The 14,033-nt window shown below is 39.7% G+C and overlaps 1 protein-coding gene across 3 annotated transcripts in view; it reads left to right on the forward strand.

The window, feature by feature from the left end:
• cspp1a (centrosome and spindle pole associated protein 1a) overlaps positions 1–14,033 on the forward strand; it is a 204,266-nt gene that overhangs the window by 38,672 nt on the left and 151,561 nt on the right. For all 3 annotated transcript variants that reach the window (XM_078217092.1, XM_078217093.1, XM_078217094.1), the window contains one exon: positions 3,251–3,352. In XM_078217092.1, the coding sequence (XP_078073218.1) occupies positions 3,251–3,352 (102 nt within the window). The remainder of the gene's footprint in view (positions 1–3,250; positions 3,353–14,033) is intronic.

Consider the following 14,033-nt stretch of genomic DNA (forward strand, 5'->3'; position numbering starts at 1 on the left):
GTTCAATTCCCAGCTTGGGTCACTATCTGTGTGGAGTTTGCACATTCTCCCTGTGTCTACGTGGGTTTCTTCCGGGTGCTCTGGTTTCCTCCCACAGTCCAAAGATGTGCGGGTTAGGTTAATTGGCTGTGCTGAATTGTCCCTTAGTGTCCCGGGATGTGTAGATTAGCGGGATAAATATGTGGGTTTACGGGGATAAGGCCTGGATGGGATTGTTGTTGGTGCAGACTCGATGGGCTGAATGGCCTCCTTCTGCACTGTAGGGTTTCTATGATTCTAGAATGTGGGAAGCTGGCCCGGTCTTATTAGCCCTTCCTTTTTGTTTTGTACAATATCTGACTTCTTTTATTGACCAAGATTATTGTTTCATGGTCACAAATCATTAGAAGTAATAATGCATATTAACAAGGTCATAAATAATGGAAATAAAGCACTGGGGTTCATTTCTCGAGGAAATCAACATCCTTGGGGTTACCATTGACCAGAAACTGAACTGAGCTAGCCATATAAATACCATGGCTACCAGAGCAGGCCAAAGTCTAAGAATCCTGTGACGAGTAACTCACCTAATCCCCGAAGCCTGTCCACCACCTACACTGTACAGGTCAGGAGTGTAATGGAATACACGCTCTTTGTCTGGATGAGTGCAGCTCCAACAACACTAAAGAAGCTTGACACCATCCAGGAAAAAGCAGCTCACTTGATTGCTACCCCATCCATAAACAATCAATCCCTCCACCACTGACTAACAGTGGCAGCCGTGTGTACCATCTACAAGATGCATTGCAGGAACTCACCAAGGTTCCTTAGACAGCACCTTCCAAATCCATGATGACTATCATCTAGAAAACATGGGCAGCAGATATCTGGGAACACCATCACCTGGAGGTTCCCTTCCAAATAATTCAGCATCTGACTGGAAATATATCATCGTCCCTTGCCTGTTGCTGGGTCAAAATCTTGGAATTCCCTCCCTAACAGCACTGCCTGTTACTGGAGAACTCGTACTCAATGAGTCCCACGGGGAGATCAATCAGTGATTTCCCTATGGACCTCGTTGGGGTTATCACAATTGTGTAGACATAGATGGGTGATTGGGGAGTTCAAACAAGGGGCAATAACTTTTAAGATAGCCATTAAAATCCAATAAAGAATTCAGGCGAAATTTCTTTACCCAAAGAGTGGTCAGAATGTGAAACTTACTACACAAGCTGTAGCTGAGTTGAATAGAAAAAGGGAAAGCTAGATAAGTACATTGGAGAGAGAGAGAGAAAGAAATAGAAGGATATGCAGATATAGTTGGATGTAATGTGATGGGAGGAGGCTTGTGTGAAGTTTTAAACACTGGCACAGACCAGTTGGGCCAAATGGCCTGTTTTATTGCCCCTTGCCTGAGGTGTGACCCTCCAGTTAAATCACCACCAGTCAGCTCTCTCTCAAAAAGGGGGAGAGCCTATGGTCCTCTGGGACTTGGTGATTTTCATATGTAATTGCACAAATAGAACTGTTGATCTTTCGGAGTATGCAGAAGTGCTTTTTTGAACACCATGCACTGTTTTATCGGTCTGTTGTGGTCAATTTCTTCCCCCATTCCTCTAAGAGTCACCCTTCTGTCACTTATTTAATTGGAAAAAAATTGTGTTGGAATTCATTGGATAATATGTTTTGGTACTTCGTGTTGCATGGCTGGAATTATGTGGAGTGGATCACTTTATTCTTTTGGTTTCTCCCTGGAAGACAGCTCCTAGAGTAACTTTTGGATGCTTAAGTGTTGGCATGATCTGATAGTTAAGGTGAGCACTATGAGTGGTCATTAATATTTAGGAATTTGGATTGCTGTCAGTTTCTGTAGTATTTTGTTTAAATGCAAATTATTGAATGAAGGAGATAGAATTTTAGATTACCTGCTATAAATGTTTTTTTCTAACCTTTGCTTTCCTCTATCCTCTCCTGAAATTGTAAATCCACGCTGCATATTTGTACAAATGACCGTTTTCATGCATGATTGAATATTGAAGAGCTATTTGATTTTTGAAATATCATTGCCTGTCCTCACTTAACATCAAAACAAAAAGACCCTTTTCACCTGGGATCACTGGATATTAGAGAATGACACTTGATTGTTTTGCTTTCCTCTTGGCAAACTGTAGCATCTAATTGCTACCTTGACTGAAATTAACTAACTCTGCAAAGACCAGGGATTGGTTCAGCTTTCCTGGTTTGTTTGTCTCTGTACATGTCAGTATGGTATTAATCTGGGGAACTGCTGTCTGTTTTCAGTTAACTGCATTATTTCTACTACACGTCTATAAGGCAGAGAAGAAACATAACCTGCTGTTTTTTGCCTGCCTTTACAGAGGAGCCATGTGGTCTACTCATATTTATTATGTTTTCAAACCTGTACTGTATCTGCTGCTTTCTTTTTGTTATCTGTTGAGAAAATGTTCTGCGAATCGAAACAAAATGTGTAATATTAGTCTGGTAATTTTAACCCGTGATATTCAAATATAGAGAGTAACCACCTATATTTGTTCCATTCATGAAGTAAATAGATCACTACAAAATGGAAATATGCGTTCCTTTGTATTCTCTACATTCAACCACATCAAATTAAAATGAGATGTTTCCGCTGTATTAATAAATGTGTGCATTTATTTATATTGCCTTAAAACAGTGAAACCTTTCAAAGCTATTTTCAAAATGAATTCATTTTGAAGTGCATTGGCAATTATGTAGGCAATAGTGGCAACAAATCTACATCAGTAATGGTCCATAAATGACAGAGCAATAAATGATCAATTATTCTATTTTATAATGATACTGGTTGAAAGATGAATGTTGAACAGAATGCTGATCAGGACTTCTACTTGAATAGTGAGATACAGTTGACTATGCAATACATCCTCAGCACTACAATCCTAGATTATACATCACATTTCTGGTGTATTAAAATAATCTCACAGTTCAGATATATGTATGAACTATAAATAATGTGAAAGCCTGAACTTTGTCTGGTTCACTCAAATTTAGTGATGATCTCTGATGACTTAACAGTCATACGCTGGAACTACTTGCTTGGCATCGCAAGTGCTGATACTCAGTTGAGGCTCTTTTGATTGTGTGTGTTAAGTTTACCTGTGACTGAGTAATATTTCTCCTGCATTGAAAATCAAATCCAACAGAAACTGTTGATAAAACATGAAATACATGCAATGTTTTGACATGGCATTGGCTAAACCCTCTACTGCAGGCAAAATAAAGAGAGGAGAGACCACAAACCACCAGCATACACTGAAGAGGGCTACAAAGAAGATTCTAGAAGACGACCTGTTTCAGCGGCAGGAAAATCTAGGTAAATGTTCACAGTCTTGTATTTGAATACTGTTGAATAAAGAGACATGGCAAAGCTTTTCATCTTGCACTCATCAGGACACTTTGTACAAATGTCAGTATTAGGGGTAAACGACACTTTGAGAAAAGAATGCTCATTGGTTGGTCAGTGGACTCTGATACATAAAGGCATTGTCATGGGGAATGCACCGGATGATAGTGACTGGACATATAACTGCCAAACATTGTTTGAAATGGTAAATCAAGCAACTTGACCCTGATTGGTCAAGGCATGAACCTGGGGGATGAATCAGCGAATGGCAGTGACTTACTTTATTTAACTGAAGCAAGGGCAGTGTGTATATATTTTCTTTCTGTCTGCAGAAAACAGGGTCTTGTATGCTAATAGATGCAGCTTCCAGTACATGCAAGTGCGTCACACTGCAAATCTGACTGCCAATCTTAAATTGGTCCTTCATCCTGCAGAATAACAGCTACTCTGATCAGATCGTTTTGCACTGTATATCATGCAAACTCATGAAAGGGTCTAAGACCATCACTTATAGCTCTGAAAAGCAACCAGTCTACCTCCAATTACCTTGGAAGCACAAGATGTATTAAAAATTTGTGCAACAGGTGAAGCTAATTGATTCACACTGCTATTATGCAGCAGCAACATGAGTGGTATTCACCACTAATAGGATTTTGTTGTCGAGCCAAACAGACATTCTACCTATCACACAAATGGTACATGAATGTCAGTGCCAGTGTGATGCTAGATATGTAGATCGTATGTGCCAAAGACTGGCAGATGTATAAAACAGTACGTGAACAGCACTGGGACAATGTGCAAGGTACAAATCGTACCCAGCAAACCAGTACTTGTAAAGCTCAAAACACAATGTCCAACATGAGATATAATCCAAATAATCTTCAGATGCTAAGTATTATGCTGACAACCAATTAAAGATTGTCAGTTGGGCTTGCAGTGTGGTGGATTTGCATGTACTAGAAGCTACGTATATTAATACACAAAACCCTGATCTTTGCAGACAGAACATGTACACACATTGCACCTGTTTCAGCTAAACAAAATCCAGTGACAGCCATTCACTGACTCATTCTCATGATAATCTGCTGTATTTTCCATGGCAATGACTCTATTAATCAGAGTCCACTTGCTAACTGATCAGCATTCTCCTCTTTGTACAGTATAAATTGTTGTTTTCCCTTATACTGGCATTCTTGCAAAATGTCCTAATTTGACATGTCTCTCTTTAGCAGTACTCAAGTCCTACTACCAAACGACTAATCTTGCATTTTTGTATTCCATGGCAAGGGTACATACAACTTCTGAGCCCAGACAAATGAGTTTTATTCCTGCTTGAGTTTTACTTTGCAGTTTATCCTGTATGAATTCAGTGTATGTTGGGAGCTTGGAAAGCTTTCTTTGCATTGTTGTTTCTTTGGGTAAATTGTAAATCACGGCACAAAAGCCTATCAGCAAGTTCAGATTAATGGGAACCTGAATAGAATCTTTTTCTATTTACCTGATAGCATGAAATATTCATAACAAGATAGATGAATTAATGACACAAATAGAGATAAATGGGCTTGATCTAATATTCATTACAGTGATATGTTGCATGGTGACCAAGATTGGAAATGAAATATCCAAAGGATTTTGAAAAGACTTGAAATGGAAAAAGAAGCGGCAGAGCAGGTGTTTGTGCCCATTCACTCAACCTGTTCATTTCCTTCTATATCATTCTCATAACTTAGCTTCTCACCTGACTTTGTATCATAAACAAACTTGGATATATTACACGCTATCCCTCCATCTACGTAATTGACATTGATGATGAATAGCTGTTCCTTGCAGTGCTCCGTTATTTACTACCTGCCAAGCTGAAAATAATCTTTACTGTGTTCTATCCATTAACCAATTCTCAATCCATGCTGTTGTATTACCTCCAATCTCATGAGCTCTAATTGCGCGTTATAAGCTTTTGTGTGGTATTTTGTTGAATTACATTGTGGGTTAGGTTGACTGGCCATGCTAAATTGCCCCTTTAGTATTGGGGGACTAGGGTAAATACATGGGGTTGCGGAGATAGGGCCTGGGTGGAATTGTTGTTGGTGTAAGCTCGATGAGCCGAAGGGCTTCCTTTTGCACTGTAGGGATTCTACGATTTGAAAATTTAAGTTACTTCTACTTGTTCCCCCTTTTTTACCCTGCTAATTACAACCTCAAAAACCTCAAGCATGATTGCCCTTTCATAATTCAATGTCGATTCTGTAAGGGTGACACAGTGGTTAGCACTGCTGCCTCACAGCACCAGGGACTTGGCTGAGTTTGTACGTTCTCCTCATGTCTGGTTTCCTCCAGGTGTTCCGGTTTCCTTTCTCAATCCATAGATGTACAGGTGAGATGGATTGGCTGTTCTAAATTGCTCCTTTGTGTCCAAGGATGTGTAGATTAGGGGGATTAGCGGGGGTTATGGGAATAGGGTATGGGGTGGGCCTGGATAAGTTGCTTTTTCCGAGAGTCGATGCAGACCCAATGAGCCGAATGGCCTCCTTTTGCACTGTGGGGATTCTGTGATGATAATCATGATTTTCGAAGTGTCTTATTAACAGGTCCCTAATAATAGATTCTAGCATTTTGCCAACCACTAATGTCTAACGAACTCGCCTATTTTTCTTTTTATTTTCTCTCTCTCCTTTTGGAGTTATGTTTATTACCTCACAATCCATGAACGCTATTCTAGAATTAGGGAATTCTGGAAGATCAAAACGTATGCACCCACCATCTCTAGCTGCTTATCCAAACCCATATAATGTAGATCATCAGGTTCATTACCATTTTTTAATAATAAATTCTTCATGGTTTTTCATTCCCATTAGACCCTTGGTTCCCCAGTATTTCCAGAATGTTTTGCTGTGTTTAATGTTTCTGTTATTTCATTATTCTCCATTATAATTTCTCCTGTCTCTGACTCTAATGGGTCCACATTTACTTTAATTTATCTGTTCCTATTTACATACCTATAAAAGTTTTTGTAGTCTGTTTTTGTCTTTTTCTGGTTTCCTCTTTTTTTTCTGTTTCTTTATCAATTTCATGGTCATGCTAAAATTCTCCCAATTCACATGCTTACTAATGTCTGGCATCATTATAAACCTCTTTAACACAATTTTTGTTGGACCACCTTTTTCGTGTGGTTTTTATTCCTCGAGGGAGCATATATTTGTTTCAAATTATGACTTAATTATTTAAATGGAATGCAGCTGAGGAACTGAGTGCATTCCTGAGAGTATGATGAGTGGTGGAATTTAGTCAGGTAGTCCCTGTAATTGTCCAACCGATTTGAGGTTCTTTCAGCTTATTTGGATGAGAATGGGGCTGCAATGTGGATGAGCAAAGTGACCATGGTACAGGAAGCCATTCAAGTGCGAGGAGCAAAAAGGAATGTAGTGGTAGTTAGGGGAGAGAATGGTGAGGGAGATTGACACTTTCTCTGCAGAAAAGAGCAGGAATCCAGACAGCCATGTTATCTGCTTAGTGCCAGGATTCAGGACATCTGCTCAGGCCTGGAGAGAAATCTGCATTGGGATGCGGGGGGGATCCAGTTGTCATGGTCCATGTAGGTACCAATGACATAGGTAGAACTAGGAAAGAGGTTCTGCATGGAGAGTATGAGGAGTTAGGCACTCCATTAAAAAACAGAACTTCTAAGGTTAGAATCTCTTGATTATTACTTGAGCCTCATTAAATTGGCATAGGGTGCATACAGTTAGATTAATTTGACTCAGAGTGGTGTGGGAGAAGTGGATTCTGATCTGTGGGACACTGGCGCCAGTAGTGGGGAAAATGGGGGCTGTGCAGTATTCTTGGCAATTGCATAGCTAGGGAAGTAAACTATGTTTTAAACTAAATTGTGAGGGCAATGGATCAAATGTGGGCAGATGTGATTATATCAAACAGTAGAGACAAGGGAAGGGAGGAACGTATTAATATGCAAAATTAGAAACAGATCGTGACAGGTAGCACAAATCTTAGAGTAAACGAACAGATAAGGCCAGAGGTTACAAGAATAATAAAATGACAAAACTTCAAAGCTCTGTATCGGAATGTATTCACATTTGAAACAAAATCGATGAACTGATGGTGCATATCGGGATTAATAAGTACAAGCTAATAGCCATTATAGAGAAATGGCTGCAGGATGGCATAAATTGGGGCCTGAATATTAAAGAGTTTGTAACTTTTAGGAAAAGGTGGAGGTATGATATGTTAATTAAACACAACAATAGTGCAATTGAGAGGGATGACTTGAATTCAGAAAACCAGGATATGGATGCCGTTTGGGTAGAGATGAAGAATGAAAAAGGCAAGAAGTCATTTGTGGGAGTGGTGTACAGGCCCCTTAGCAGTAATCGCACAGTACGGTGGACTATCAAAGAAGAAATGGTGCGAGCTTGTCTGAAAGGCACGGCGGCTATTGTAGAGGATTTTAATCTACATATAGATTGGAATAATCTGATGGCCAAAGGTAGAGTAGATGACTAATTCATAGAATGTTTTCAGGATAATTTTGTAGATCAGCACGTCTAGAGCCAACCAGGGAGCAGGCTATACTAGATCTAGTATTATGCACTGAGATGGGATTAATTAATGATCTCATAGTGAAAAGACGCCCCTGAGTAGCAGTAATTATAATATGATTGTATTTTACATTCACTTTAAAGGAGAGACACGTAAGTCTAAGATATTATTTTAAACTTAAATAAAGGTAATTGCGAGAGCATGAAAGCGAAGCTAATGGAAATGAACTGGCAATTTTTTTAAGGGATAGGTCAATAGAGATGCAGTAGCAGACATTTAAGAGCATATTGTAGACCTATTCCAACAAGGAAAAGAAATTCTAAGGAGAAGATCCACCATCCATGGTTAACTAAAAAAATGTGGTATCACGCTTAAAGAAAAAGCATATAATTGTGCAAAGATGGGTGACAGGTCAGAATATGAAAAAACAGCAAAGAATGACTAAAAGATTAATAAGGAGGGAAAGTTAAAGTGAGTGTTCGTCCTACAGAAAGGGAATTAATAATGGAAAATAAGGAGATGACAGATGAATTGAATAGGTATTTTGTATCAGTCTTCTATTAGAGACCAGATCAGAAACTCCAAGATATATTATGAATTTAGCCTAGACCTTAACTTTCCTTTTGATTTTGGCATTAGGGTGAGCACAATGTGTTTTGCTCCAGGTATGATTGAATTGAGCCATGAAGAAGTTTTTATTAAAACAAACTTTTATTTTTAATAATTCAGCTAAAATATAACAAAATAATTAGCATAACCGTTATCAATTAAACATGACAAAGTATAATTCTTAATAGCTAGCAATCTCTATAGTTCCAATTGTAAGCAATACCCCATAGACATAAGTCTCTTCTTCAGAACCACTTATCACCAAAAACAGATACGCTCACGCAGATGCTAGATTTCCAGCCTTTTAACATCTCTGGACAGAGTTTCATACAGAAGCCTGTTTTCTGACTCTTATACAACCACATCCAGAGAAAGATCTCCCCTAGACAGCAGAATCTCTGAGAAAGAGACTTATTTCCTGGCAGATTCCAGTCTCCAACTCCAGATAGAAAAAGAGAAGCACTGCTCTCTAACAACTCCCAAGCAGCATCTAAATTTGATTTCTCTAAGCCTAGCTCTGCCCAGTCACCTGTTTTTTCTGTTAGTCAACCTAATCAAGTCCTACTCTGCAAAACCCCAGGGGAAAACACTTTATAAAAAAAAAACAGAGCAGCGTTAGGCCGGATTAAAACAAATATTTTGGCAATTAGGAGCAATTATGCTGCTGCAGTAATGATACAGGGTTGTCAGTTATGGTCCAAGCAGCACTGGTATTAGAACAGACTGGTTTAAAAAAAATCCTGCATAAGATACATGACTCAAATACATTTCTTAAAGGCACAGTATCACTGTAGAGGATATAAGTAACATTTCAGAAACAGCTATAAACCAGGAATTGGAAGAGAGGAGAAAACTCCAGAATATCACCAAGGAGGTGGTAGTTAGAAAATTGTCGGAACTGCAGGTTGACAAGCCCCCGGGTCCTGATGGATTTCATTCTAGGTCTTTAACTGTCTCACCATCAACTTCTTTCAATGTGTTGGTTTTAATTTTTCAGAATTCACTATATTCGGGGAATTTGATTGAAAGTAGTTAATGTAATTCCTTTAATCAAAAAGGAAGGGATACAGAAAGCAGGAAACTATAGGCTAATTAGCTTAACATCTGTCATAGGAAAAATACTAGAAGCTGTTTTTAAAGATGTTATAATAGGGCACTTAGATGGATTCAAGGTAACCAGGTAGAGTCAATGTGGTTTTCTGAAAGGGAAATCTTGTCTAACCAATTTATTGGAGTTCTTTAAAGAAGTGGAGAAGTAGTTCCTAAAAAGGAAATGATGGATATACTGTACTTAGATTTTGAGAAGGCATTTGATAAGATCCTACGTCAGAGGCTATTGCAGAAAAAATGTTCATGGCATGAATAGAAGCTTGGCTCGCTAACAGAAAACTGTAGGTATAAATGGGTCTTTTCTGGTAGGCAGGATGTGATGCGTGGTGTGCCATGGGGATCAGTGCTGGGGCCTCAACTCCCTGCAGTTTATATTAATGATTTGGATGAAGTGACTGATGGTATGGTTGCTAAATTTGTTCTGACACAAACACGTTGGAAAGTATGTTGTGAAGAGGACATAAGGTGCTACAATAGGATATAAATAGATTAGGTCAGTGGGCATAAATCTTGCAAAATAAAATATATGGGAAAATATGAGGTCCATTTTGGCAGGACAAATACAAAAGAAGCATATTATCTAAATAGTGAGAGATTGCAGAGCTTTGAGATTCAGAGATCTGGGAATCCTCGTGCATGAATTACAAAGGGTTAGTATGCAGGTGCTGTAAGTAATTAGTAAAGCTAATAAAATGTTATCTTTTATTGCAAAGGGAAATTTAATGCAAGAATAGAAAGTTATGTTTCAGTTATATAGGACATTGGTTAGACCACATCTGGAGTACTATGTATAATATTGGTCTCCTTATTTAAGGAAAGATGTAAATGCATTGGGAAGCAGTTCAGAGAAGGTTTACTAGAATAGGTGGGTTGTCTTATGAGGAAAGGCTGGTTAGGTTAGGCTTGTGCATGCTGGATAATTATTTTCTGGATATTTTGCTGGATAATTATTTTCTGGATATTTTGCTGGATATACTCCATTCATTGAGAACTGGTGGTGTGACATTGACTGTCTTAATTCTCTGCTCCCCACACCCACTTCAAACTAGCTCCTTTTAAACTTGCTGTCCTCCCTACTTTCTGATTCAACCCTGATCGTGTTATCAAATCTGCTGATTAGGGTAGTGTCGTTATTGTCTGGCGTACTTTACCTTGCAGAGGCTGAGTGTCAACTCTCAAACACTTCCTCCTACCCTCTCCACCCCGGACCATGACCCCACCACAAAACATCAGTCTATTGTTTCCAGGGCTGTCAGTGACCTAATCTCTTCTGGAGATCCTCATTCCATAGCTTCCAATGTCATAACCACCCAACCCAGCACAGCCCACTTGTACTTCCTTCCCAAAATCCACAAACAGGATTGTCCTTGTAGACCCATCATATCAGCTTATTCCTGCTCCACAGAACTAATTTCTTCCCATTTAGACTCCATTCTCTCTCCCTATGTCCAGTCTCTTCCCACCTACATTCTTGGTTCCTCTGATGCCCTACGTCATATCAACAATTTCCAGCTTCCTGGCCCAAAAGCCACCTCTTCACTCTGGATGTCCAATCCCTCTACAGTTTCATTCCCAACCAGGATGGTCTGAGCATTGTCTGTTTCTTCCTTGAACAGAGACCTAAAATATCCCCATCCACTACTACTCTGTCTAGCTGAGCCTGTTCTCTTACTCAACAATTTCTCCTTCAACTTGATTCACTTCCTGCAAATAAAAAGTGTGGCAATAGTTACTCGCATGGCTCCAATTATGTCTATATTTTTGTGAGGTATGTGGAACATTCCTTGTTTCAGTTCTACTCAGGCACCATCCTACAACTCTTCTTCCATTCCATCGATGACTGTATCGGTGCCACTTCATGCTTTCATCTGGACCTGGAAAAATTTACCGACTTCCAGTTTCCAGCTCTCTCTCATTCACATGGTCCATCTCTGGACTTCTCTTCCCTCCCTTGATTTCTCTGACTCCATTTCTGGTGCTAGACCGGCAATTAATATTCATTTAAAGCCCACCAACTCCCTTGGCTACAGCTCCTTGCACCTGGTTCCTGAAAGGACTCCATCCCATTCTCCTGGTTTTTCCGTTTCCGTCGCATCTGTTCTGATGATGCCACTTTTGACATGTCTGCCTTTTTCCTGAACCGAGAGGCACATGCGCATGCGGCACAACAAATGTGCACACAGACACACACACCCCTATAACTCTGCATAGGATTCCACTTGTCTGCATTGTCCACCCCACCAGCCTCCTTATTTAAAGGATCATTCTTCACCATTGCTGCCAACTCCAGCATGATGCCATGGTGAAACACATCTTCCCTTCCCCTCTTTAGCATTCCGCTTCCCTTTCCCACGGCACCTTCTGTGGAATCACAGAAGATGCAGAACCTGCCACTTTGCCTCCTCCCTTCTCACTGTCCAAGGCCCCAAGCACTCTTTTCAGGTGAAGCAGCATTTCACTTGCACCACCTTCAATTTGGTCTATTGTAGTTGCTGCTCCCAATGAGTTCTCCTCTATATTGGCGAGACTAAATGCAGATTGGGTGATTGCTCTGTGGAGCACCTTTGCTCAGTCTGTAAGCAAGACCCCAACCTTCCTGTTGCTACCCATTTCAACTCACCATATTGCTCTCATGCCCACATGTCCGTCCTTGGATTGCTGCAGTGTTCCAGTGAAACTCAACGCAAACTGGAGTAACAGCACCTCATCTTCCAATTCGGCACTTTGCAGCCTTCTGGACTCAACATAGAGTTCAATAACTTCAGATTGTGAACTTTTTCTTCCACCTTGCATTCTTCTATTATCATATCCACTGGAGTTTAGAAGAGTAAAAGGTAACTTGATTGGAACTTTTAAGGTCCTGAGGGGACTTGACAGGATGGATGGGGGAATCTGGAACTAGGGACCATTGTTTAAAAATAAGGGGTTATCCATTTAAGAGAAATGAGAAAAGCTTATTTTGCTTTGAGGGTTGTGAGACTTAGGAATTCTCTTCCTCAAAAGGCAGCTGAGGCAGTCTTTTGAGGCAAAAATGGATAGATCCTTGATAAGCAAGGGGGTGAAAGGTTATCGAGGTAGGCAGGAATGTGAAGTTGGTTAAAATTAGATCAGCTATGATCATTTGAATGGTGGAGCAGGCTTGAGAGGCTGAGTGGCTTACTCCTGGTCCTAATTTGCATGTTTTTAAATGCTTGCTGTTGCTTTATATCTTTTAATGTAGTTTCTCAATCAACCCTTGACAACTCATCCATTATTCCTAATAGTTTGCTTTGATCATATGGCCACTCTTCCTCAAAGGTGCCTTTACTACAAAGTTATTAATTAACCATTAATCATTGTACAAACCAAGATTTAAATAGCCTGATTCCCAGTTGGTCTTGTCGTGGTGATCTAGAAAATTGCCTTGTATACATTCCATAAATTCATTCGCGACACTATTGCTGTAATTTTTCCTAGTCTACATGAAAATGAAAGTCATCCATTATTATTGTTATCTTTGTCACTTGTATTTCTAATGTTCTGGTGTCCACTACTGGACGTAACTACTTTTGGGTGGCTGATCGACAGCTCCCACCAGTGTTGCTGTCTCTTATCACTGATTATTTTTCTTAATCACCACCCATCATAATTCTAGTTCTCGTCCATGTGAGCCAAGATCCTTCCTCACCACTGTCCTCATGGCATCTTTTATTATCAGGGCTACCCCTGTCCTTTCCATTTTGTACTTTTTTCAAAATGTCAAGTACCCTGAGAAATTTAGTTCTCAGCATTGGTCACCATTGAACTACAACTCTACGACACCAAACCCATCTTTATTTGTACAATTAATTAGTCTATCCTATGAATGCTTTCTGTATTCAAATAAAACAAGTTTAATTTTAGCTTTTTACAATTTTTTTCCTGATGTAATCAGAAGTAGGCATGATGTGGAGATGCCGGCGTTGGACTGGGGTAAGCACAGTAAGAAGTCTCACAACACCAGGTTAAAGTCCAACAGGTTTATTTGGTAGCAAATACCATAAGCTTTCGGAGCAATGCTCCTTCGTCAGATGGAGTGGTCTCTGTTCTCAAACAGGGCACAGACACAGAAATCAAATTACAGAATACCGATTAGAATGCAAATCTCTACAGCCAGCTAGGTCTTAAATGTACAGACAATGTGGGTGGAGGGAGCATTCAACACAGGTTAAAGAGATGTGTATTGTCTCCAGACAGTACAGCTTGTGAAATTGTGCAATTTCACAAGCTGTACTGTCTGGAGACAATACACATCTCTTTAACCTGTGTTGAATGCTCCCTCCACCCACATTGTCTGTACATTTAAGACCTAGCTGGCTGTAGAGATTTGCATTCTAATCGGTATTCTGTAATTTGATTT

This window comes from Mustelus asterias, chromosome 7 (genome assembly GCF_964213995.1).
Source record: "Mustelus asterias chromosome 7, sMusAst1.hap1.1, whole genome shotgun sequence".
Classification (NCBI taxonomy): domain Eukaryota; kingdom Metazoa; phylum Chordata; class Chondrichthyes; order Carcharhiniformes; family Triakidae; genus Mustelus; species Mustelus asterias.